General features: G+C 39.2%; 1 protein-coding gene across 8 annotated transcripts in view; it reads left to right on the top strand.

The window, feature by feature from the left end:
- The window catches only part of NLGN4X (neuroligin 4 X-linked), a 341,830-nt gene that overhangs the window by 74,116 nt on the left and 240,695 nt on the right, over positions 1-27,019 (top strand). For all 8 annotated transcript variants that reach the window (XM_055106573.2, XM_057301132.2, XM_055106577.2 and 5 more), the window contains exon 2: positions 3,317-4,093. In XM_055106573.2, coding sequence (XP_054962548.1) covers positions 3,622-4,093 — 472 coding nt within the window. In that variant the 5' untranslated portion in view covers positions 3,317-3,621. The remainder of the gene's footprint in view (positions 1-3,316; positions 4,094-27,019) is intronic.

The raw sequence follows: 27,019 nt of genomic DNA, 5'->3' as shown, positions 1-27,019 counted from the left end.
CATAAACACCCAGGAGATGTGACTTTATTCTTTTTAAGGTCCAGATACCAAAATGCCTGTCATCAGGGCTCACCTTAATTAAATACGTATCTTAAAATTAAACCAATCTCAATTTAAGGAATGTATACTTTGGGGAGAAATTTATTACAATTTTTATTCAGAACACTTTAAATTCTGATAGGCCTGAAGAGTGTGAGCCTTGCCTTAATTGCAACCTGAGTCAGAATAACTGCCCTGCAGAGAATCATTTAAAATACCCAATCAAGTTATAAATTAGTCAAAATGCCATAATAATAATAAAATATTATTATTTTATGCAGTCTTTGCAGAGAATACATGCTATATAGCCCTTCTTCACTCCCAAAGTATATGTATATATTTAATGAAGTTTTCACCTTTTTTATTAACATTTTTAATCCATTAACAATTTTAGAATTCATTTTGTAGCATATCCTCTTTATCTTAGAAATATTAAATATCTACCTATTTATGAATAACTATCAATAACCACATTTCACCCTTTGTGAAATCCTTTTCAGTTTTTGAAACTCACATGGGAGATCTTGTTTTGTTTTTCCCCACAAGGATGTAGGTTGGTTAAATTTACAGTGATTCTTTAATGATGATAATGTACATTTGATTGATATCAATAATAAATATTGATATCTTCAATATCAACATTTCTTGTAATGCTAAAAATTTACAAGTTGCCAATTTTTTGAATATGACTATATTTTCACACACACACACATACACGACAGCACTAATTATATTCACTAAATATACCTACAGATACTTAATCATTTACACAGCCACTATAATTTTATACTTGATGCCTTAAACCAGTAATTCTCACTTGAGGGTGGTTTTGGCCCCTGGGCTATCTAGCACTATCTAGAGACATTTTCCATAGTTAAAACTGGGTAGGAGGTGCCACTATCATCTAGTGAGTAGAGGTCAGGGATGCTGCAAAATACTGTACATTGTACAGGCGACGCCCCCACAACAAAGAATTATATGGTTCACAATGTCATTTATACTGAGATGGGGAAACGCTGGGCTTTAATTATAGTAATTTTGTGCAAATTAGCCAAATTTCAAAAAACAAGGGAGTGAAAAAAGATAGCTCTCAACCTGTGAATATTGTGAATGCCCAATCTAGACCTAGTAAGTGTACAGATGCCCTTGGGCCCGTCTTTTTAGGTTGCTGCTGCTTCATAATCGCTCACTGCCCATCAGGACCTTGTGGGATGTAGATTTAGGCAGAGGAGGGTTTTGATCATACAGCTGGATCAGTCATAACCAATAAGTGACTCATAGTCTCATTCACATTGAGTTTGAGAATTTAAGGTGTGGGCTGGAATTCCTTATGGAACTAACTTTATATACCTTGGAAGAAGTCCACCCACTGAATTCTACATTTATTGAGCTCTGTGTTTCAGGGAATGTGCAATACCTTGAGGATACATACTATCTCATTTAGTCCCAAGTAGCTTTTAAATATTTGAGAGTGGTTTTGGCCCCCAGGCTGAAAGTAACAGCTACCTCTGGTTAAAAATCTTTCAGGAAAGAAGCAACCAAACAGGACATCACCTCTTTGTTTTTCTTGTCTGTCTCTTAATTATTCAGAAATGGGATTGCTGTATGGCAGACATCCAAATGTTGTCTACAGTAGAATTCAGAGATAGAAGCAAACACCTAAATCAGTCATTGGTGAGATGCTATTTGTCACTTTCAAAGTTACAATCCAGATTTTCAGTGTGTTTTCATCCAACTCTGGTGAACTTTTCCCAGGATGTCATGTACTATGGAATTTACCCCCATTGTATTATTGTTCTGTGATAGATCCAGCTCCAATATGTTTTATTTAAAAAAAAAAAGCCGTGTGATGTATTCTGTTCAACTGATTACTTAAATGAAATGGATAATTATTTTCTGATGCAGATGCTCTGAATAACCCACAAAATCCTTAGAAACACATTTGTATATTTTGAGTTGAAGAACATGCTAAAGGCACCCTCCTTGCAACACCTAGTGAAATATTTTCTGTTCCTAGGGGATCATTTAACAACATAATGTCCATTGCTGCACAGCATTCTTTTATTGTCACAGGAGCAGCGACTTATGTAGGGATAGTTATATTATCCATGTAAAGACAAATTGAGGTGGTGACCCTTTAAAAGTTGACTCCAGGCTCAATGGGAAAGTAACTCAAATGCAGCCTCAGCTTTTTAAATGGGCTGAAGGGTGAAGAGGATACCCTCTAAGGCATGCAGTGGCTTACTGGAAAGTCAGGATAATTGTATCAACACTTTTAATTATGAATGAAGTCTTCAAGAAACTAGCACTACAGCATGTACTTGAAATGCACCATCTTGTATAGTGTTTTACAAGGAAACTGAGATTCAGAGCAGTGAAGTGTGTAGCCTAAATATATATGCACTTGACCAGACCAAGGAGAATTTGTGTCCAAAGTCTACACTCTTTTCATTTGATGATGTTCCCTTTGTGGCCTGATAAATATCCACATCATGATGCCAGATTGACTTGGATGCATGCTTCCGTCTTTCTCCTACTGGAAAACTTTTAGAGCTCCATGCATGTCTCCTTAGGAAAATGTGACAATTTCCTTAAACATTTGAGAAACAGTGTTTTGGAAGTACCCATGTATTGATAACCAGTCTGGTAAACAATAGCAAAACTGGGAGGTGTTGTTGCTATAATCTGCATAACCTGTATAACTCTTGAACATCTGTTTGATCATTCAACACAGATTTGTTTAGTGTTTTCTAAATGTCAGGCATTGTTCATGGTGATAGGATGTACAGAGGAATTAAGACAAGTGGTGGCTGCTAGGCATGGTGACTCATGCCTGTAATCCCAACACTTTGAAAGGTCGAGGGGGAGGATCCCTTGAGGCCAGCCTGGACAACATAGGGTGACCCAATGTCTACAAAAAAATCCAACAAATTAGCCGGACATAGTGATGCATGCTTGTGGTCCCAGCTACTCGGGAGGGTGAGGCGGGAGGATGGGTTAAGCCCAGGAGTTGGAGGCTGCAGTGAGCTATGATAGCACCACTGCACTGCAGCTTGGGCAATATAGCAAGACACCATCTCTAAAAAAAACAAAATAAATAAAGACAGGTGATGTTCTTGCTGTTGCCTACTATGTGGAGATGGCACTATACACATTTCTATACAAATGAATAGGAATTTCATAGAGAGATGTTGTGGATTTCGTGGAAGAGCCAGCCAGTGTTCTAGGTGGTCGTTGTGTGGCTTCATTATTCTTGTCTGCTTTCTTCCTCTTTTAGGCTGCCTTGGAGTTCTCATAAGAAATTGTCCCTGGAAGTGTTGGATGGTCACAGCTTCCTTGGAGCATTGCAGTTGCTGGAATCCAGTTTCAGGATTAAGGGAGGGCTGCCTCCTTGCAATGGGCTGCCAAGAAAACGGCTGTGCTTGTTCTTAACCTCAGGCTCTGTCTGTGATCAGTCTGAGAGTCTCTCCCAGGTCTACTGCTCCCTGGAAAGCCCTATCTCTCTGCAGGCTCGCCTCTGGGCTTTGTCTCCTTGGAGCCACATCACTGGGACAGCTGTGGATGTGGATGCAGATTTGAACCATGTCACGGCCCCAGGGACTGCTATGGCTTCCTTTGTTGTTCACCCCGGTCTGCGTCATGTTAAACTCCAATGTCCTCCTGTGGTTAACTGCTCTTGCCATCAAGTTCACCCTCATTGACAGCCAAGCACAGTATCCAGTTGTCAACACAAATTATGGCAAAATCCGGGGCCTAAGAACACCGTTACCCAATGAGATCTTGGGTCCAGTGGAGCAGTACTTAGGGGTCCCCTATGCCTCACCCCCAACTGGAGAGAGGCGGTTTCAGCCCCCAGAACCCCCGTCCTCCTGGACTGGCATCCGAAATACTACTCAGTTTGCTGCTGTGTGCCCCCAGCACCTGGATGAGAGATCCTTACTGCATGACATGCTGCCCATCTGGTTTACCGCCAATTTGGATACTTTGATGACCTATGTTCAAGATCAAAATGAAGACTGCCTTTACTTAAACATCTACGTGCCCACGGAAGATGGTGAGTACCTCACTGGAACAGAAAACAATACCTCTTGTGCAGTGTGTAGAGAGATTTGCTAGGAGGGTTTTATAATGTCTCATGCATGATCTCTTCTATAACCCGTTTATTTTATTTTAATTTATTTTTCATATTCCAAATGCAATTCTTGCAGCAACTTACCACGTGTTCCACTTGTATGTATTGGGCCATCTACTGACTGGACAAAACTATAAATAATGACTTTAATTATTTTCATATATTGCCTTCTTAACTTTTTATAATGCTTATTTGCAGATGAAAATAAATATGAGCATATAATGTTGCATGTTATACCTGAATCATCTGTAAAGGAATGAATCTATAGAAAAATAATAGAATTAAGTACACTATTATGCTCCAGTTTGCAAACTGAAAGATAGAGAAAATGGTTCTTTCTGCCTTAATGACTTAAGATATTAGCACCTTTTTTGAGTTTTCAAAGAAATACTTGATTGTTTTTAATATACAAGTAGGGGATAGTTCATACAATGGTTGGATTTCATTGTTTAGAATCGGTTTTCTTAACGTAAATTTGGATGTTCTTTTCTTCCAATATTCGCTGCAATCAAGTGGCAAAATGTAATCAGATGATTCTAGCTACATTAGAGATGAATGCGTTTGTATTTTTAAAAATTTCCTTTTTTATATAAAACAACAATGAAAGTCTGTAGACACAATAACGTTTAATATATTAACCTAATGTTAGTAAAACATGAATAGTTTTATGTCTGTATAGATTTCAAATTCAGATTTCCTTGGAAGAATAACCAGACTAAAGTATGCCACAGTGGTATCACATTTCCCAGTTAGCATTTCCATATGCCGTTTTTAGATGAGGAGAAAGAACAACAGAGAATAAAATATACCTGGAAAGAAAGGAAGTTAATTTGTGGGAATGATAGATGTATCTAATGTAGAGACTAGAGTGTGTCCTTTGTATAAAGTTCTTCGTGGAAAGTGTGATAAATTTCTTTTATGGAGAAATTTCTTCTTCTTTTTTTTTTTTTAAACTTCAATCCCTGGAAAACATTTTTCAGTAAGATTTGGCTGAAAATAGTAAATCGACAACGACGTTAATCCACTGATCTCCAAAATTGTTTTGCATCTATCAGATTACTCTTTCTCCATATAAATGCCAGATAGTTTAAGTAGAGTGTCATGAAAAACCTTACCAGGGTTGTGTGTCACTGAGGTTACAAATTGTCATTGAGATTACAAAGAACAGCCCAGAGAAAGAAATTAAAGGATTCTGCTTCATTATATTAGTGGTTTCTGGCATATTGCCCTTGTCGTTATGGTGACAGACCTCTCAATTATCTCATAAAGTCCAGGTCTGAATGTGATTCAAGGAGTTAAACTGACATTTGGACGCTGTACTTCCATGGGGTGTTCTGAGCTGTCTCCGTGCCTAACAGTCCCTCTTTGTGTGTGCGTGTGAGATGAATAAGAGCTCTCAAAAGCAATTAGGGTTCTCATTTGAGCAGCCACCTGGGTTGAGATCTTTCTCATAATGAACTATTCAAACAAAAACCAAAAAGAAAGGAAGACAAAAATGGGGAGAAAACCCCCCAAACAGGACAAAGGGTTAAAATTGCTTTCATAATACTTTGGATGTGCTAGAGTCTGGTGATTTTGTAGAGCTAGCCTTGGCAACAATGAATGCACTTCAAATAGAAGGCCTCCTCATATAGGAGTTGGACAGAATGAGACCACCCATGAAAAAGAATCAATAGCCTCCCTGACTGCAGAGCCCTGTATGTACAATTGTGTGGATGGAGACCACAAACGGTGTGGCCGTTTCATTGCAATTCGGTATTGAATTAAAATTTGAGGAATGTAAATATGTGAAAAATGCTATTGAGTGAAAAAGTAATCCAAACTTCATAATAAACCCAGTTCCACTTGTTTAGATCTTTAGGCTTTTTGAAGCAATATGTGCATATGATCTTGACAAGGGAATCAGAAATCTAATAGTGAGTGACTGAAAAGGTAGAATCGATCTCCCCACGATGTGTAAACTTTAGAATTTTGCTGGTGAGAGTTCAAAGCTACAGCCCTGCATGTTTGTACCATCCACAAGTCACAGCCTATTGGGTTAGGAGTTTTTATTTTTGGTTGCTTGCTTGTTTTCTTAACTCTATCAACGAAGAACCAGTGCAGGCCAGGCGCGGTGGCTCACGCCTGTAATCCCAGTACTTTGGGAGGCCGAGGCAGGCAGATCACGTGGTTAGGAGATCGAGACCATCCTGGCCAACATGGTGAAACCCCGTCTCTACTAAAAATACAAAAATTAGCTGGGCATGGTGGCGCGTGTCTGTAATCCCAGCTACTCAGGAGGCTGAGGCAGGAGAATTGCTTGAACCAAGGAGGTGGAGGTTGCAGTGAGCCACAATCGTGCCATTGCACTCCAGCCTGGCAACATAGCAAGACTCCGTCTCAAAAACAAAAACAAAAACAAAAAAAGAACCAATGCAGAGCTTTAGATGTTTAATTATTAATTATTCACTAAATGAATGAACTCCGCATCCACAACATATTGAAATGTTGGCATCATGCTGATTCTCTCCAAAGGCCTTCTCTTAGGGAGTATCTCAGTTCAGATCAATGCTTTTATTTAGCAGGAGAGATAGCAATATTATTATTTGGAATTCAAAATTCCACTCTGACCAGTCTGACAAAGCCAGAAAGACAAATCTAAACAATAACAACAGCAAAAATCTACTTTTTTTGTTTAGCTTTGTCTTTCTGCCTTGATCAGATTGGCTCAAATTTCTATGTTTCTACTTTCATAAAATGTGTAGGTATATTAAAAATACAAAAATAGACTATTTTAGATACGTACTTATCCTTACATTTAAGAACTAACTTGCATGAGGAAAAGTGTTGGAAATTTCTTCATAGTACAATAGTTTATGAAACATATATTTTTTTTCTGTAGAAAACAATACTTTTTATAATTCCCTTTAAAATAAATCAGGTCTTGCTGAAGGTGAGTCTTTTCATTTAAACTGGCATCATGATCTACTAAACTTAGGCTTGGGTCTTTATAACTATTTCCTACCTTACAAATTTCTTTATTTAAATTTTCATAGGTTATTAATTTCTCTTTGTTGTTAGACAACAGGCTAATTAATTAACTTGAATTGCATATTTAACCTTTTGATAGGTGCTCAAATAAGGTCAAAGTCAGTCAAGCCAGTCGGAAGCTCTAGTAGGACACGTGGGCCATTGTTGACAAGGAACAGTTGGAGACCGATTGACCGAATCTGCATGGTGTATGTGTGTGTGTATATGTGACAGAGAGAGAGAGAGAGAGAGCAGAGAGAGTGTGACTGAGTGACTACTTTGAGGAAGCAATGCAGAATATGGCTTGGTAGCTTGATTAAACATAAATTGTGAAAGTCAAGCCGAGAAGTTCCAGTCTCACATACTAAGTCCACTTGAGTTCAAACATGAGGGGATGGCAGTACAGTTCGTGATTCGTCTTGGTCCCCAAGGAGACTGAACACAGAAAGATGAGTTATGGAAACACTTAAGGTTTTTAATGAGAACCGGTGATACTGTTTAGAAGTGAGGTTAAAAAGTAAGGGAAAAATAAAAGACACATTTTGAAGGAGTTGCTCAGACAAGATATCATATTAAATATAAAGCTTGGAGGAGAAAGAGCCACAAGTGAGTCCAGATTGCCTTGGGAAATGGACAGACCCATGGAACCACTTCCTGAGTGACCTACACCTGCGCTTTTTCTCTGGATCCTTGGACATACATCTTAAGGTCTTATTCTTGAAAGATTTCAGGGGTGAGAAGCCCTTCCATTCTTCATCATGGGACTAAAAATACTGGGAAATATAAAGGAAAATATAAATGAAAGTCATTATCGCCCAGGCACAGTGGCTCATGCCTCTAATCCCAGCACTTTGGGAGGTCATGGTGGGTGGATCACTTGAGGTCAGGAATTCGTGACCAGCCTGGCCAATATGGTGAAACCCCGTCTTTACTACAAATACAAAAAATTAGCTGGGCATGGTGGTGTGCGCCTGTAATCTCAGCTACTTAGGAGGCTGAGGCAGGAGAATGACCTGAACTCGAGAGGTGGAGGGAGGTTGCAGTGAGCCGAGATCGCACCACTGCACTCCAGCCTGGGCAACAGAGTGAGAATCCCTCTCAAAACAAAACAAAGCACCACTCATTATCATTGTATTTGCGTTGTAGCATAACAGCAAATGCCATTATGATTTCTAGAAAAGTGAAATTTTGGGTTGTTTTTTTTTTTGCAAGCAATACAATTGAAAAAGGAAGATATTAAAAAAGAACAGATTATTGGATGCAAGGTGTCCCTATCATCTTTTTCCCCCAAGATGACACCTGACTCTTTGAATACTATGACTTAAGTAAGCTTGCTATGATTGTTGATTGAGGACCTATTTGGTGAAAACATGGAGCTTTATGATGAAATATAAACAGACACGACATGGATAATGACCTGTAGGAGTTTGCACAGTTAATAAACCTAGAGGTAGATAATAAGCCAGAGCATCCTAGTTAGGGAACAAAGAAAGCTCTGTGACAGCTCAGGGACAAGCTATTTTTTGAGGAAAAACTTGATGGAAGCTGTTAAGTTGTTGAGCTGTGCCATGAAGAATATATGGGTGATGGAAGGGATTCATCTATTAAAGCATCTGATGAATGGAACATTTGAACACAGAAATCTATGTTAAGCAGCTTGGTGTCAATCGTTGCTGTTGTTACTACTTGGGTGTTAAGTGTGGCGTGGTAACAGAAGCTGTGCTTTAGCATGGGCTGTTTCTGGCAGTGCCATATCATGAAAGTTCTTTTTTTTTTTTTTTTTCCTTTTAGAAACAGGATTTCGCTCTGTCATCCAGGGTGAAGTACAGTGGTGCACTCATAGCTCCCTGCAGCCTCAACCTCCTGGGCTCAAGGGATCCTTCCATCTCAGCTTCCTGAGTACCTGGGACTACAGGTGCACTCCACCATACCTGGCTAATCTTTTTAGTTTCTGTAGAGATGGGGTGTCACTATGTTGCTCTGGCTGGTCTTGGGTTCAAGTGATCCTCCCACCTCGGCCTCCCAAAATGCTGGCATTACCAGCATAAGCCATTGCACTGGGCCCATAAACTTTTTTATGTTATCCACAGCTGCTGACCCTATACTTTCTAGGGTAGACGAGCTACCTAAGATGAAAGGGTGGCAGGAGAACAACAGGGAAAGAAGCTGGAAAGTCAACCAGCTTTGCTAGCGATTTTCCAAAAAAAAAAATGTATTCGCTTCTTTTATAGATACCACTGGATGTAATTCAAGATATAATTTATAGCACGGTTTTCATCCTTGAATAGCTCCCATCTTTTCTGAGGGTCTTAAAAACTTTTCTGGCATTCTGCATTAGTCAAGAGGTATTTGTGTTCACATGGTAGAAGGCAACCTAGCCTCAATCTGACTTTGAGGGAAAAAACGGAAATTTATTAGAAGGGCTATGGGATATCCAAACTTACTGTAAAAGTTGAGAAATCAGATTGGGAGAATGGCAGGGATGCAGCTAGACTTTAGACGCACCTGGAAGCAATGAATCCAAGGACATCACCAATCTTCATGTCTCGTTCTTTGCTTCTTTCTGGAAATAGGCTTGCTTTAAATGGCAGGAAGAGGGTTCTCTGCAGTTTTTGTTAGTTGCATTTTGTTTTTCTCAGTACCACCAGTGAGGGACAAAGTTCCATAATTCCATACTAAAAATCCCAGGGCGGGGTTTTGATTGGCCCACTTGACTCAGGAGTAAGAAGAGATAAAACTGGGCTGTTCTTGGGTATACCAGTTGGCAGGGGGAGAAGGACAGTTCTCACCATAAGGTGTCTGGAATGAGCAGGCACTACTTCACTTCACTGTCCAAAATATTTTTGAGCATCGATTATATGCCAGACATGCCTTAGAGGCTGAGATTGTGAGAGATACAAGCATTCCTAATTTTGAGAGATAGGTACTTGTAGGCAGAAAAGTCATGGTCCCTGAGAGATGTGCAAGCACCGCCCTCCACCCCTACCCCCCAACCAACTCGCCCATTCCTGGAACCTGGGAATAGGTTGGAGGCATGGCACCTGACTTCTTCAATACTCTGCCTTAAATAATGACTTCAAATGGCAAAGGGGAATTAAGGTTGCCGATTGAATTATGTTTGCTAATCAGCAGACCTTCCAATAGGGAGAATCTATCCTGGATTCTCATATATATTAACAGAGACCCTCCACTGTGGATGCAGAAGACTCAAAAGGAGATCAGAGTTGGTGTAAAGCAACATGAGAAAGAGATACCTGGACATGGCTGGCTTTGAATATGAGAGAGCCAGGAGAAAGGAACGCAGGTGGCAGTCTCTAGAAGCCGGAAGAGACAGGGAAACAGATTTTTCCTTAGAGCTTCCAGAAAGGAGCCCGACAGCCCTCCTGATACCTTGATTCTAGCCCCATGGAAGAAACTCTGACCTTAGAACTGTAAAAGAATAAATGTGTGCTGTTCTAAGCTTACTAAGTTTGTGGAGATTTGTCTTAGTGGTAATAGAAAACTAAGGAAGAGTTTTATCACCCTGTAATATTATTTGAAATTCATAATGAAGTATTACTCTGAAAACAAATAAAAGTTCAGAGTCTCTGAAGTTGTTTGGTTTCGGGCCTTCTGGACCCCTCTCCATTCTGGGATTCTACTTCCAAGAATTTCTAGTTGAAAACACCCTTGGGCACTTAGAGCTTTCTACCTTGCTCAAGCATGCTAAGGAGATCATATCAATTCTTATTTTAGGGCAGACATTTTTCAGATTTTTAAAAATGTATTTTTTAAAAATATGAGAGATAGGTACCCTGTCTCTGAATGGGGTCTTGCACTGTGGCCCATGCTGCAGTGCAGTGTCACAGTCATAGCTCACTGCAGCCTCAAACTCCTGGCCGCAAGTGATCCCCCAACTTCAGCCTCCTGAGTGTCTGGGACTATAGGCTGAGACTACTATGTTGAGGTTCAGAGAAGAAGCATGTCCAGGTGTCTGCAAATTAGAAAATGGTGGCAGATTTTTTAAAAAAGAAACGATGAAAAATTATCCCCGATTAGATTTACATTACAATTTTCAGCCACCATGACTGGCTAGTTTTTAAATTTTTAAAGAGTTGCCCAGACTGGTCCAGAACCCTAGCCTCAAGTGATCCTTTGATCTCAAACTCCAGAGTTCTGGGATTACAGGTGTGAGCCACCACGCCCAGTGACATTTTGCAAATTTGACATTTTGCATCATGTTAATATAGCCTCATGGCCAATTGTCCTAAATGGTATATTCAAAAGATAATACTGTTTTGACACAGAAAGGTACCAAAGGGTCATTTAGAATTTTTTCAGGAAGCTATAACAGATTTCCAGAGTAGATGGCTTTGAATGACATATAACAAAATACCCAAATTGTTCTTTCCTCATCTGTCTCCACAGAGTTTCACTCAAGATCGCGGCTGCACCTTTACATGTCTTATTTTCCTACTTACAAACACTGCTGACAAAATCCTCTGTGTTCCCCACTCCTTCCGGCTACACCTTAAGCTGTGGTCTCTTCTGGGCAAAGTGATTCTCTGACCTTTTCAAGCTACACCTTGTTTCCTCCTCCAACCAAAACTTGTTTGCTGGAGTTGAAATGCCAGTTTAGCCCCTTAGCAGATCAGTCATTATGGGCAAGTGACCCAGCTTGCTTGGGCCACAGTGTCCTTATGTCTAAAATAGAGGCGGCTGAGAGGTTTAAGGTTTTAATCCATATAAAGTGCTTAGTAGCCAGCACATACAAGCACCCTGTAATCTGATGTTAGTGCAGCTTCATTAATAACAGAAAAGGGAACCCGAAAATTTCAGCAAAATTGCATGTGCATAGTGGGTCTGGTATGTATATTACTCTAGGCATAATAAATGTTGAACGTCTGTGACATAACTATTGTAGTAGTAGAGGGGTAAGCTTAAGAAGTAAGACCAATAAATAGCCCATCATTTCTGGCAGTTTCTAGTATGGTTTTAACAGAAGGGAATTTTGGGAGGAATAACATTTTTAAAAAGAGCCAACTATTATCATTCTGCTTTATTCCTAACTTTAGTCCTTTTGAGCCTGTGTTATCAAATGGATTTTGAGCATATGTGAATTAGAGAAATTAATCACTAGGAAAGGATTAGAATTAATTAATTTTCCTTAATTAAGGAAAAGTTCCTTAAACTGTGAAAAGGCAGTAACACCATTCTTTGTGTGTGAGATTAAAGAGAAATTAATTTTCTTTCTCTTCTTGTCTAGACACACAAAGTCCAATTGTACACATACAGTCACAAAATATAGGTGAAAAACGAAAACTGTGTTAACACAGTGAGACAGATGTTTTAACCAATCAACATCAACATGCAACTAGCTGAAAATAATTAAATTACTCCAGTTTTCATCTGTCAGTTGGATGTTTGACATTGTGTAGACACAGCTTATAAGTAAAGATAATTATGAAAGATTATTAAATAAAGATCTCCCTGACACGGATTAATTGAAAAGTATTTAGTATTTTTTGTAAGCACAGTTAAACTGGAGTGGATTTCCGATAGCATGTGTCTCTCCCCCAGCTCAAAAAGCTTTCAGCAATTTGAATACTGAGTAATAATCTTATTGAGGGTTTAGAAATTACATATGTTTGGAATAATACTATTTAGTAGTATGAATTATGCCTGTTTGAATAATTAAGAAATATCTTTTCCTAACAAAGAACATTTTCCCTTATGTACATAATCTTCCAATACATGAATTTTAATTCAATTCAATTTGCAATTTAGATTCTTGTCATAATTTGAACAAATACAGATTACCTAGAATATATTAAAAATCAAATTTTCACATAGTGCATATCATAAGAATTTTTTTTAGAAATTGTCAGAGATAGAAACTTTAGGTACAACTAGTCCACTGAAATATTTGGCCATTTAAAACAATTAGCTCATTATTTATTTGTGCAGTCTTGCTTCCTAAGATGTTGTAGTCTTATTTGTTGTCAATTAATATTGCTGGTTTGAACACTGTTATTTATTTTCCATACTATTTTAGCCAAGCTATTAATTTTTATTATTTAGTATTTTTTTAATTTTTTTTTTTTATGTTTGAGACAGTCTTGCTCTGTCACCCAGGCTGGAGTGCAGTGGTATGATCTCTGCTCACTGCAGCCTCCACCTCTCAGGTTCAAGTGATTCTCCTGCCTCAGCCTGCCGAGTACCTGGGACTATAGGTGCCCACCACCACACCCAGGTAATTTTTGTATTTTTAGTAGAGATGGGGTTTCACCATGTTAGCCAGGCTCAAACTCCTGACCTCAGGTGATCCTCCTGCCTTGGCCTCCCAAAGTGCTGGGATTACAGGTGTGAGCCACCGTGCCTGGCCTAGCCAAGCCACTTAACCTTTAAATATTTAGTGTCCTCAGCTATTAAAAATAAGAGTAATATGATTATACATCCTATGAATTTGTTTTATAATTATTGTGATTTGGGAGTAAACAACTATATAAGAAATAATTATAAAATAGATAAGATTAGTGCATATTAAGACTTTGATGTCAGGTTAATTGAATGTTAATCCCATGACTTTATCTTTCATTGCAAGATTCTTTGCCTGAGTGGGGTACTGGAAGCCATTGTTGAGAGTAGATCCGATCTTACTAGACTGTTGGTTGGTTCTCCTAAAACCAGGCTGTTTTCATAATGAGTTAGTTTAACATTTTGTCTTTATGTTTAAGCACCCCTTTCCTTGGTGCAGTCACAGCCAAACTGCAAACAGAAATCGAGAAGTTGTGAGCTCCAGATTTGACAGCCACAGAGAGTTTGTGAGATCAAAAACATCTACTCTCAGTAAATAAATCAGAGCTACCTAAATCACATAGTCAGCTTAAAGGCAAGGGAACCAGAGGGAAAAACTCCAAAGGAGTGATCTCTTCATGCAATTGCTACTGGTAAAATAAAGCAAAGATGAGACAGTGTAGTCTCCACCTTATTATTTCAATCTAATATTCTATATTGAGGTTCAGAGAAGCAGGTCCAGATTTCCACAAATTAGAAAGTGGTGGCTTGCTCTTGTAATCCTAGCACTTGGGGAGGTCTAGGTGGGTGGATTGCTTGAGCCCAGGAGTTAAGACCAGCCTGGGCAACATGACAAAACCCTGTCCTTACCAGAAAAAAAAAAAAATTAGCTGGGCATGGTGGTGCTGGCCTGTAGTCCCAGCTACTTGAGGGGATGAGGCGGGAGGATCACTTGTGCTTGGGAGATCAAGGCTATGGTGAGCTGAGATCACAGCAGTGCACTCCAGCCTGGGTGACACAGTGAGACCCTGTATCTAAAAAAGAAATAAAAGAGAAACATTTCCTTGTTAGACTTTACGTATCTGACGATGACTTTTGATGGTGAAGGTAGGCATTGGTATGTGGTCTGTGGTGTGTGTGTGGGTGTGTGTGTGTGTGTGTCTGTGTGTGAATGCTATTGAAGGAAAGCCGGTAGGAGAAATATCCACAATTCAGTTAAGATCAAACATGTTACAATTTTCTGGGAAGTGCCAAGTTATACAACACCTAAACTATATCCTCTTCCTCTCTGAAACCCCAAACATCCCAAAGTCTCCTTCAAGCCAGACATCCTCTTGGTCTACTGTGCATGGTGTCTGCACGGTCCTCAAGTTTGCCTCAGGGAAAGTGCCTGTTGCCATCAGAAAGAAAGAATGCAGCAGGTACTGATTTATCTCAGGCAGAGGAGCTCTTGTGGTGAGTTTCAACAAGATATGAAAATTGTAGGTTCTTGAACACTCCTTTTCTTCTTCCTTAAAATGGATGTCTTTAGCTACATTCTACTCTCTTCTCTGTCTTTTATGACATAATCAGTCATTCACTCAACAAGGGAACATCTAATATTCACCTAACATCCCATTTGCCTGTCACATATGGACTTTAGCCTCCAGTCGGGCCAGTGACACTATTGATCTCCTAATTCCAATCTAGACTCTTTGGGTATTTTTTTCTCTTTTCCATTCCTTATTTTCTTTAGAGGCATTTTAGATAACTCATTTAAAAATTATTAGTAAATAAATCATTATTTGCAATCAGCATAGACAAGGCCTTGGGTGAGTCTAAGTGGATATCCGGAGAGATCTAAACCCGCTGCTGGAAAAGTGAGTGGGAAAGCTCCATTGATATGTGACCCAACTAAACCAACGTTTCATAAAAAGCAGTGTCTTCAGCGACTGCTTTAGGATTTCAGGGAAAAGAAAATGGAGGCAAATCTGAAAGTGGATGTTTTCTATGGAGGATCCTTGATAGAAAAGTTTTCACCCAGCCTTGAGTGAATATGCAGAGCATAAACACATGTTTGTGCAGTGAGGAAATGCTGTCTATGTTTCCTAAAATGGAAGTTCTTGTTTATTGCTTCTTTAGCTGCACAGAGACATAAAAGATGCAAAACTGGGGAGAAGGGAGAGATAAAACTAAGACAAAACTGGAGGAGGGTGCAATGATGTTGTAATTTAACATGCAAAATACTCACTTGGGTATTTTTTAAATTGTTACATTGTGACATTGGAGGGTTCATAAATGGAATTCCATCCAAACTAATTCTAATGCCTATCTTTTCTTTTTAGCAGACTATAGAATAAAGTTAAATCAAAGAACATGAGGTCCCATTCTTACCAAATTCAAATATACTTTTTATCACCTGGTGTTTAAATCATTAATACAAAAGCTTTCAGTCTCCTCCAAATTTCTATTCTAGTAAAGTACTTTCATAATTTTATATTGGAAATGTACTAATCCAGATAACTAGTATGAAATCAAGTTATAATACTATTTTGCATGTTTCTAAAATGTTTACATTTAAAAATAGAGAAGTAAGCCTTAGGGAGAAAACTGCAGCTTTCCCAAGAATATTAAAATGTTAACAAATTATTTCATTTTGAGCTAAAATCAGATAATAATGAGAACAAATTTCACCATCGCACATTCTACAGGGATCTTTGCATTTTATACTTTTTTTTTGTTTTGCTTTATAAGAGGGGATTTTGGTATATTGAATATCATACTGGAAATTTACCTGGACGGAAACGATAGAGTCAACTTAGACTTTAATCACAGAATGATAACATCTTCCAAGGAGAAGGAGCTTTTGAGGTCATTTCACCAAAACTCTTTCACCATACAGTATTTTCCCGTTCATTAACCTTTTGGCACTCTAAGCAGAGATGAAGTATCCTCCCCTGAGTTCCTAGAAGTTGAATTTAATCACCATTTTGCGAGTCTGCCCTCCCCAGTAGATGGTAAACCCTTTGAAGACCCAGAGCATTTTTGAGATAAAAGAATGAATCATATACTTCAGTACATGGAACAAATGAATAAACCTGTAGTGCCTGGCCACCCAGCTTTTTTTTTGAACCTGACCGATAAAGACGTTTACAGCTTCTTAATTTCATTATCAGAGAAAGGGTTGGCAATATTTACCTGAGCACTCTCTACAAACAGAGATGAAGAAATTTGGAATGTTTCCTTTCTCTCCTAATACATAGCTTTGGAAGTCTTAGAAAACATGTTGGTATGTTCCTTCTAGGTAGTCTTTTGCAAGCATCCTCTTCAGTGTCAAGCATCTATTCTCATGCATCACATTACAGGTTATGAATATACCCAGAGTTTATGTGAGATCTTTTTTTGTCAAATGCATTAAACCCTTGGCTTATGTATATTGAGCTGGAAGACACATGTTTTTGCAATATTTTAAAAGTAATATATTTTATAATATGCCTTAGAAATTAAAAAGAAAATAGAATACCTCCACTTCCTATGACAAAATGTCAGCATATACAGCAAGGCAAAGCCATTTGTTGCTGAAGCTCAGTTTTTCCCACCGGATGCTGAATGCACAACAATCACCAGCCAAGCCAGGAGCCTGTTTACTGCATGTTTCCCTGAAATGCCAAGCCCCTGAGGTGTTACAAGGAGGGAAGGCAGCATACATGTGTGATAGAATGGCCAATAAACTAATTGGTTTATAGTTTTGAGAAAGCAGCTGGTTGCCTGTTTTTAAATGCAGTGGTCTATAATTTGATAGAATGCAGAAGGAATCATTTCCAAGAAATTAATTAAAGTTCATAGGTTGGAAAATAATGGAGCTCATCATTAGGGAAAGCTTATTCTAAGACTTAGGATAAAATGAGCTTCCTCTTGCATTTCATTCAACTTAAGGTTTTGTAGTTACTTGTCATCATCAAAAATATCATCAGAGTCATCGCCATCATCATTATCTAAATTTGAGTAGCTATGAGAAGGTATTGTGAGGTCCTAGCTTTAGAGGAATCAATTTCTTTGAGATTTGATATTTTTATTTTAGGACTGCAGAGCATAGGTTAGAATCTGTGTTTTAAAAACTTTGACAGGCCACGTCATAGGTAGTAAAGTTTTCTCTTGGCATGAGTTTTGAGTTGACTTGTGTTATGGTTGAATTGTGTCTCTCAAAAATATTGTTTATGTCTTAACTCCTGGTGCCTAGGAATTTCACCTTATTTGAAAATAGGATTTCTGCAAATGTAATCAAGGTAAGATGAGTTCATACTGTGTTAGGGAAGATCCTAAACCCAATATAATTGGTGTTCTTGTAAGAAGAGACACAACAACAAAGACAGAAACAGGGAGAACACCATGTGAGGATGGAAGCAAACATTGAAGTGATTCATCCCTAAGCCAGGGAGCACTGTTGGAAACCACCAGGAACCAAGAACAACTCAATCCAAGACAGAAGCATGAAATGGATTTTCTTTAAGAGCCTCTAGAAGGAATCATCTTAATTTTGGACTTTGCCCCAGAACAGTGAGACAATGCGTTCTTGTTTCAAGTCACCAAGTTTGTGGTAATTAGTTACAAAGCCCCAGAAATGAATGCAGTCTGGATTAGGTATATTCTGCGTACATATGCTGCCTAAGAATGCCAGAAGCCAGAAGAGGTGATGTCTGCATTTTTGGTTCCTAAAATCCTCTCTCAGTACCCACTGCTCTGTCCAGGGCAAAGCTCCCCTGACACATTTTTAGCCTTTAGGCTATGTCCTATCTCCCCTGCTCACCAGAGAAGTAGGTCTTGGATTCCAGTCTCTCAAGGCTGGCATTTTCCAAGTGAAAGACACTGCCTTTGTGTAAATCCTTCCCCCTTGAGTGTAGGCAGGACATAGGATTTGTTTGTGTCTCATGGAATATGATAGAGATAATGGAACACCACTTCCATGATTATGTTACATAAGCATATAAATTGTGTCTTACTAGTATACCCTTTTTGTTGCATTCTTGGTTTCCATGCTTTGATGAAAGAGCAGCCATGTTAAACAGGTGCATATGGCAAGAAGCTCAGAGCTGCCTCTGAAACAACAGCCAGCAAGGAACAGAGGCTTTCAGTCCAGCAGTCCACAGGGCATTGAATCCTGCCAACAACCACATAAGTTTGGAAGCGAACCTTCCTCAGTTATTCAGCTTTAAAATGAGACCCCAGCTCAGGCCAACACCTTCATCAGTGAGAGACTTCAAAGCAGTGGACCCTGCTAAGGTTGTGCCTGGATTCCTGATATGCAGAAACTCTCATAAAATAAATACATTACTTGAAACTGTTAAGTTTTGGTTATTTGTTACATAGCAGTCAATAACTAATGTGGCATAATATGCAAAACATGGATTTCAGCTGAGCACAGTAATCCCAGCTCCTTGGGAGGCTGAGGTGGGAGGATTGCTTGAGGTCAGGAGGTCGAGGCTGCAGTGAGCTATGATAGCACCATTGCAATCATAGCTCATGGCAGCTATGAGCCTGGGAGACAGAGCAAGACCTTGTTTCTAAAAAGACATGGATTTCAAATTTGGCCAGATTGTAACCCAACTTCTACATAGATATTATGTCTCCATTGGAGGGATATATATTTTGAGACTTTGCAATCCTTAATTACTTAGGAACAATTAGTTAGCAAGTGAAAGAAATTCAGGTTGAATTCACTTAAGGGAAAAGAAGAGATTTTCGGGTTCCATTTACTAGCGGTGCATTTAGTTTCGAAAATGGTGTCCTCAGGTCTAATCATTGCTGTTAGGAATCTGGCACTTTGGCGCCATGTTTCTTCTTTGGCTTTCTTAGAGAGGCTTGTCCGTGTGTGGTGGTAGGCAGTCAACAGCATTTCCTAGTATGTCATCCTTTTCTCAGAGAAGCACATTGGCCTAGCAACTATGCGTACTGGCCTAATTTTAGTTGCATGCCAACCAATGTCTATATCCAGTGGAAAGAGATACTTGAATTGATATGGACTGCTTGGGTTATGTATACTCTTCAGAAATGAGAAGAGATTGGGTAAGTCCAGTAGGCTTAGGGTAGATGGAAGTAAGATTGCTCCCCAGAGGAAAATTGAATGCTAGGTAAGCAAAACTCATTGATGTCCATTGTTGCTTATATTACAAATAGTACCAAACAAGAAAGAATGGCATGGCTGCTTCATGGAAGAGGAGATGAACTTGGGGCAAAACCTTACCTAGGATATTTCCTTTTTTCAGCTAAAAAGAGGAACTTGGACATTCAGAAATGAGAAAACTTGTATATCAGTTGCTGTTGTTGTTGGTTTGTAAACAGCTGTAGCTCTTAGTGACATAGAGAGATAAAGTGACAGGAACAGATGAGGATGTTTCTATTAGGATGTTATCCAGGCAGTTCTATGTTGGGAGTCACCCTCCTGGGACACTCCTGGGTCTGGAAGCTGTCAGCTGGTGGCAAATCAGAGATAGTCTGAGATTTAATGCCAGATGGGAAACGTGACCTCAAATGAATGAGGCTGTTTAGGAGTGGGCGCAACATGCTGTGCTTGCCATCTCTTTTAAGAGTTCTAACTGAAAGGTTAGGTTTACTGAAGGATAAGCCAATCTGGGGAGCTGATCTGGTGAACATGAATTTGGCCAAACTTCAGGCTAAGCGTTTAGCAGGGTGAAAGTTTGGGAAGAGTTTCGTTGTAGAACATTAGGCAAATGGCTGACAAAAGAGCTTCCAGTTCTCTCACAAGGAATTCTTCAAAAAGCAAAGGAGGTCCTTCTCAGTCAGCCTGCTCTTTCTGCTCAGTAGACTTCTTTGTGAGACTATGCTGTGAGTGAGTTCTCAGGCTGGTGATATAACCTGGTCTTCAATTCTTGTGCAGCTCTGTAAGTCCACGTAGGCACCACTAAATATCCTTATGACATTAAGTGTCATTGGATTGTTTGCTAACATTTGCTTCCATATGGGCCCCAGGCATTAGCAAACATGTAGTTTATTCATTTATTTATTCACTCAGTGAATATTTATTGAACTTATTCTAATTGTCAGGCCACTTTGCTAAATGTTGTTCCATCACTTTCCTTGCAGACCATACAGGGGAAAATGCACAACTAACTGGAATCATCATTTAGTGTAATCCATGCAATGATGCAACAAGTTGGGGAGATGTGAGAACATCTGGCAGGAGCATGTGTCCCAGACTGAGAGGGTGAAAATGCACTAAGGAGAAATTTGAAGAATCAGTAACTGACCAAATTGCTGGGAGGAGAGTCATTTCAGACAGACAGAGGAGCACGTTCAAGGCTGAAGTCTACAGCCTGACATTAATATCGATTCTCTTAGCTAAGTGTTGTTAAAGAAACCAAATGACAGTGAATTTGAAGTCCTGCACTCAGCCAACCGTATGAAGTGTAGTCACTGTATGGTCAGTTAATTACAGGGCAGCATCCTTCAGTCATCAGTCGAGCTAGAGAGAATATTGACAGATGTGCTCTTATGAAAGCTGAGAAGCTCAACCAGGACAAGTATTTAGCTAAAAGGGGGTCTGACCTCCTTTTAGAGATGGGAAGCAAGGGTGGACAGCATAACCTGTAGACTAAATCTATCACACTGCTGTTTTTGCGAAGGGTTTAATGGAACACAAATAAGCCCTTTTATTTATGTATTGTCTATGTCTGCTTTCACACTACAAAGACGAAGTTGAGTAGTTGCAAAAGAGACCATATGGCCTGCAAAGTCTACAATATGTACTATCTTACCCTTTATTTTAAAAAGTTTTCTGACCCCTGATGTAAAGGACCAACTTCATGAAGTCGCATGTGGATTTTCTAGTTATCATATAGACATGAATGGAAGAGTACAGAAGTTCCATGTCAGACAGCAATTGTTTTCAAACTTGCTATGAATGTTTTCCAAATGCAGATTCCTGGGCTCCATCCAGGCTTCCAGTGACTCAAAATCTGGGTATAGATTCCAACAATTTGCCTTTTAGTGACCTTAGAGGTGATATTGATGGCAAAAATTTTATATATGTACACATTCATGAAACAGAAAATTGGACATGAAATATTTTTTAATCCACATATAAACAGATACTCCTTTCTGTCATTAAAAACCAATTAGGAAAAAATGATAAAAGCCTGATTTTAAAACCATGGTCCATATGGCTTATGCAAGATAATTTTCTGAAGTGACCTTCAAGATGAAACAGTTGCAAAGTATATCTGTGTTCAGTTAAATTAGGAGGTGTGTGTGCAACAAGGAATTATTAGCCGTAGATCTTTAAAATCAAATCAATGTAAACAAAACACTGTCAGCCCAGTGGCCAAAGAACACAATCAATCAAAATATGAATAAATATACACAATTATACACTACTACTACTAGATGATGATGATGATGGTGATGATGGTGATGATGATGGTTATGATGGTGATGATGAGGATGGTGATGGTGATAGTGATGATGATGGTGATAATGATGATGGTGGTTATCGTGATGACGATGGTGATGATGGTGATGGTGATGGTTGTGATGATGATAGCAATGAAGATAACAATTATTGTGATGATAATTTATGGCGATAATAATGATTGTGGTGATGGTCTGTTTCCATGCGTCAATCTCAGTTGCTCCCCCAGACTCCATACAAACAGAACCACCTTAGAGATGTTTCAAACTTACCGTGTTCGAAACTTAACTGCTGCTTTTGACACAATGAATGCCCTCCTGTCTCCATTTTTACCGTCTTAGGAGAACTCACACCATCCCCTCATCACTCAGTGAGCCAAGTGTGCTAGCTGCTGATCCACATGTCTGAATGGCCGCCTTGAGGAATTGACATTACCTTGGGGACCTACAGGGAGCAATGATGCTGGACTGGGGCAAGGATGAATAAAGGAGGGATAAGTCCAAGTTGTTGGGGGAAGACAGGGCAGCCAACTCTATCTGGAGCTCTCAGATGGGTTTAGCGGTTGTGGAGATATTTCTAATGGCATTTTGAAGACGTGGAAGAATGTTATTAGGCATAGCAGAGATTCTTAACTAAGAGCAATTTTGGCCCCACTGTAAGGGACATTTGACAATGTCTAGAGATATTGTTGGTTGTCACAACTGGGGAGGTGCCACTGACATGGAGTAGGTAGTGACCAGAGATGCTGCTGAACATCGTAAAATGCAGAAGAACGACTCACACAGCAGAGAATTATCTAGTCCAAAATGTCAGTAGTTCTGATATTGAGAAACTTGGCTCTGTATTGTGCATGTGTAATCGTTTTTTACTTACTGATTCTAGATTCAACTGGCAAGGGGGTGTCAGCAATGTCTGGAGATATTTTGGATTATCCCATCTGGGCAGTGTGTGCTCCTGACATCTAGAAGGCAGAGGATGCTGCTAAACATCCTACAATGCACAGTACAGCCCTCACAACAAACATAATCATCCAGCCCCCAAATGCCCACAGTGCTGATGTTGTGAAACCCTGCTCTAAGTCAAAGCATTGTCTTACTCAATTTTTAATTCCTAGTGTATATCAGTGGTTCTCAACTTTGGGGAGGGGACAGGTTTGCTTCCAGTGTACATTTGGCAATGTGGGAAGACATTTTTGTTTGTTGTGAGTATGGAGTGTGTTACTGGGAATGGAGGCAAGGGATGCCACTAGACATCTTACAGTGCATAGGACAGCCTCCACCCCTCAGAATGATCTGGCCCCTAATGTGAACAGTACTGAGGTAGAGAAAACATGAGGTAGACTGTAGAAGCCTATAGAAGAAGAGAATCTGAGAAAATTGTTGTGCTTGGGGAACACTGAAGAATGTGGAGCAATTGAACAAATGCTTGTGCAGACAGATTGGCACCAAATTGCAATGGAGCACCAATGGGACAGTGAAAAGGGACAAGTCCTACAATGCACAGTTCTTGACCATCCCCAAAGTGCTCCAAAGCTACAGAAGTTGGTGTGCATGTATTATCTCATTGATCCTATTTGGGAATTATCATGTTGACAGCTGGAGTCCCATGAAGGAACATTTTTAAGCAGCAAAGTGACAAGCTCTGATTTGCCTTTTGAGATTAATGACTCAGAGACTGCCAGTTATTTGTTAACTTGCTTGATTCAGCCTAAGCAGACATCTAGAGGGTGTAATTTGATTTATTCTGCAGAGGGGTGATTGGCCCCTACATTATCTTGGCACACTGCCTGAATTTCTGAACACCAAAGACTTATTTATTTAGTGTATGGCCATCTCATTTCCAAGAGTCATCAAAGAAGTGAGAATGGATTAGATAGGGAACAAGCTGACCATTGGATTAGTTTATCAGATGATTAGCATGCCATGCTAATTTATCAAGACATGGAACATTTAAAGAAGGGGAGAGTAACATATACAGGGAAGATAGGAGATCTTTGTCCCAATTATTTCTTTTTTTTTAATGCATGAATAGTCTTTTGGTAAATATAGTTTATGTTTGTTTCTGCTTTCTAAGTTAGGCTGCAAAATATTATTTATCGGTGATATTCTTTGAAATTGATTGGCATGGCAAGACTGTAAAAGAGTATCCATAGGTGTATTTAAAAATAAAAGATCGTCTTTTCATCTTTGCAGAAAAACATGTATTTACTATTGCTTGGAATAGAAAGCAGAATTTTGCTTTAGCCATTAGGAAGTGACAAACACTACGCCATAATTATAGTGAGAAGAAAGCATCAAAAAGAAATGTTTTGGTTTTTTTTATATACAGTTGGCACAAAAATGTCCACATATATGAATACTCTAAAGAATGCACCATAAAAAGAACCTTCCACCACTATTAACAGAATTAATCAGTGCTCATTACCATGGGATCGGGGATACATTTTTACATGTTCTTGATTAGATTCAAGAGCCAAAGAATAAGGCCTAATTGATGAAAGTGGGCTCTAATTTTGTGCTTTTAAAATAATGGCCTCTGGCCAAATATGGGCAAAAGAAACAGCACTTGATTTGTTACTTTACATTTGTTTCTTGCATCCTGCTCGAAAATAGAGATGATTTACAGTTTTAATATATTTTTCATGCACAATTAACATCATTGTTGCCAGTTTTATAGAAGAGGCAGGAAAGTGGGCCTTCTATGATTTATTGTGAGTGCATGAAACAGAAGTAATGCTATTAGCAACAGAGTTTTAGTAGGAAAAAGTTAAAGCACACAGTCTTAAAAAGGAAAGGTTGGTGTCAAAATTATGTTTGCTTTAGGTAAGCTTTATACCTCCATGGATGGCTTTTTTTATAGTAACAACAACAGTAACTGTATTTACATTGGGGCCTTTTCTCTGTTTCAGAGGCTTTCATGTGGAGTGCCAAAATGGTAAAATATTTAACATTGTTATATGAAGGAGTGAGGGAAAATCCAATCAAGATTGGCATTTTTTAAAAAAGAAAAGGAGCATAGGGAATATTTTAAAGATTTGGGGCCAAGGCTCGTGGCTGATGCCTGTAATCCCAGTGTTTTGAGAGGCTGAGGAAGGAGAATCACTTGATCCAGGAGTTTGAGACCAGCCTGGGCAACATAGCGAGACCTCCACCTCTATAAAAAAGACTAAAAAGTTAGCTGAGTGTGATGGCACGTACCTGTAGTCTCAGTTACTAGGAAGGCTGAGGTGGGAGGATAGCTTGAGCCCAGGAGGGCCAGGCTTCAGTGAGCTGTAATCACATCACTGCACTCCAGCCTGGGCAACAGAGCAAGACGCTGTGTCTCAAAGAAAAAAAAAAAAAAAGATTTGGTATCTTTCTTTCCCCCACAGTTTGCATGTACATTGAAAACTGTGCATTTAAGCCAAAATAGTTTTTTTTTAAACATTTCACTATAAAAAAGGAGTCTGGCTTTCACATGGGTACATGATTTTGCTTTGGCTTCTTCAATTCCCACCTGCCCTGTTGTGAGACCCATGAAGTAAGCAAAGCATTCTTTTTGCCACGGAAATGAAACTCCTAAACATATTGTTTATTATCACATAACGGAAAGAGAGAAACGTTTCAAAAATAAGGATACATGAAGCCCTTATTGAAAAGCAATCATACATTGGTGAATTTAATGTTTTGGAGCAAAAACTGTTATGTTGGATACCTATTAGTCTTTTTAGCTAGTGAAATATGTACAAGGCAAAATCAAGCATCAATAGAAGGGTCCAACTAAGCTTGTTTCTCATATGGTTTCTCTGCCAGCTCACACCTCAAGGGTGCCTCCTGCCTGCAATGTGTACTCTCTGGTCCACACACTGATTTCCCCTTTTCTGTTTCATGGGGTGACTTGCTGACCTTCTCTGTGCATGGCTAGTAGTACTCTATTGACTGGCAAGGGTTGTGTCTTCCACTTGGGTCTTCCAAGCTGCTGAAGAAAGCAACACAGAAAGTATAGCTGACAATAATTATCTGTCAAATGTATGTGAATCACAGTGTGGATGGTCGACCTGTTGTTTCTTTTTTCTCTTTGAAAGGAAGATTTCAGTTTTCTCTGCAGCCATGGTACTTTATAAATTATTTCCTCTTCCATCTCTTAAAAGTCACTGTTATTTACCACCCCATTAGCTGTGGATGGCGTGAAATGCCCACTCATGCAGCACAGGAGGATACACAGATTGTCACACATCTTTTCAGGAGACCACACAGCAGTGGGTAGTGTAGTATTAAATAAATGCCTGGAATAGGAGCTGGGAATGCATTGCACTTCAAGGAATTTTATCCATAGGATGTAACTGGGAAAGTGCAGAAGAATGCATATATATGGTTGTTCATTGTTACATGTTTTATGATAGCAAAAAAAAATTAAAAAATATTCAACTTTCATTTTAGACACGGATTTGCAGTTTTGCTACATGGGAATACTGTGTGATGCTGAAGTTTGGGGTATAGATCCCATTACCCAGGTAGCGAACATGGTACCCAACAGGTAGTTTTTCAACCCACACCCCCCTGTCTTCCTCCCCTTCTAGTAGTCCCTAGTGTGGAGTGTTCCCATATTTATGTCCATGTGTACTCAGTGTTTAGCCCCCACTTATAAGCGAGAACATGTGATATTTTGTTTTGTTTTCTATTCCTCCATTAAGTAACCAAAATTTTTAACAACGTAGAATCCATTACATAATTAGAGATACAATACAAGCATTGAATACCAGCTGTTAAAATGGCATTACAGGATAATATTTAGTGATATGGAGGAATATTCAGAGTGTATTATATACAAACATTTTCATCATATCATTTTTTACTAGAGTGGACTGTCATTTTCTTGTGGGCTCCCTTGTATTATTTACTCTATTGCATCTCAGTTTTGTTGCATATTATGTAAAATAGAAGATAATGATAGCTTGGCGCATTCTCTGCTGAGACTATTTACAGTGGTGTAAAAAGATGTTGCCAGGGGTGTGTGCCTCAGTCTGTCCCAGCCTTCGTAGGGCCCCATGTTTCAACTCCCTAATAACCCATTGAAGACACACGGGCACACAGGGGAGAATGCTCTGGTTTAAACAGTCAACCATAAGCCAGACACAGTGGTGCAACCTGTGTTGCACCTTGTGGTAGCCTCTTGCTACC

This window comes from Pan paniscus, chromosome X, assembly GCF_029289425.2.
Source record: "Pan paniscus chromosome X, NHGRI_mPanPan1-v2.0_pri, whole genome shotgun sequence".
NCBI classification, from domain to species: Eukaryota; Metazoa; Chordata; class Mammalia; order Primates; family Hominidae; genus Pan; species Pan paniscus.
The sequence above is the reverse complement of the archived record's forward strand: the minus strand, read 5'-3'. Positions and strand labels throughout refer to the sequence as shown.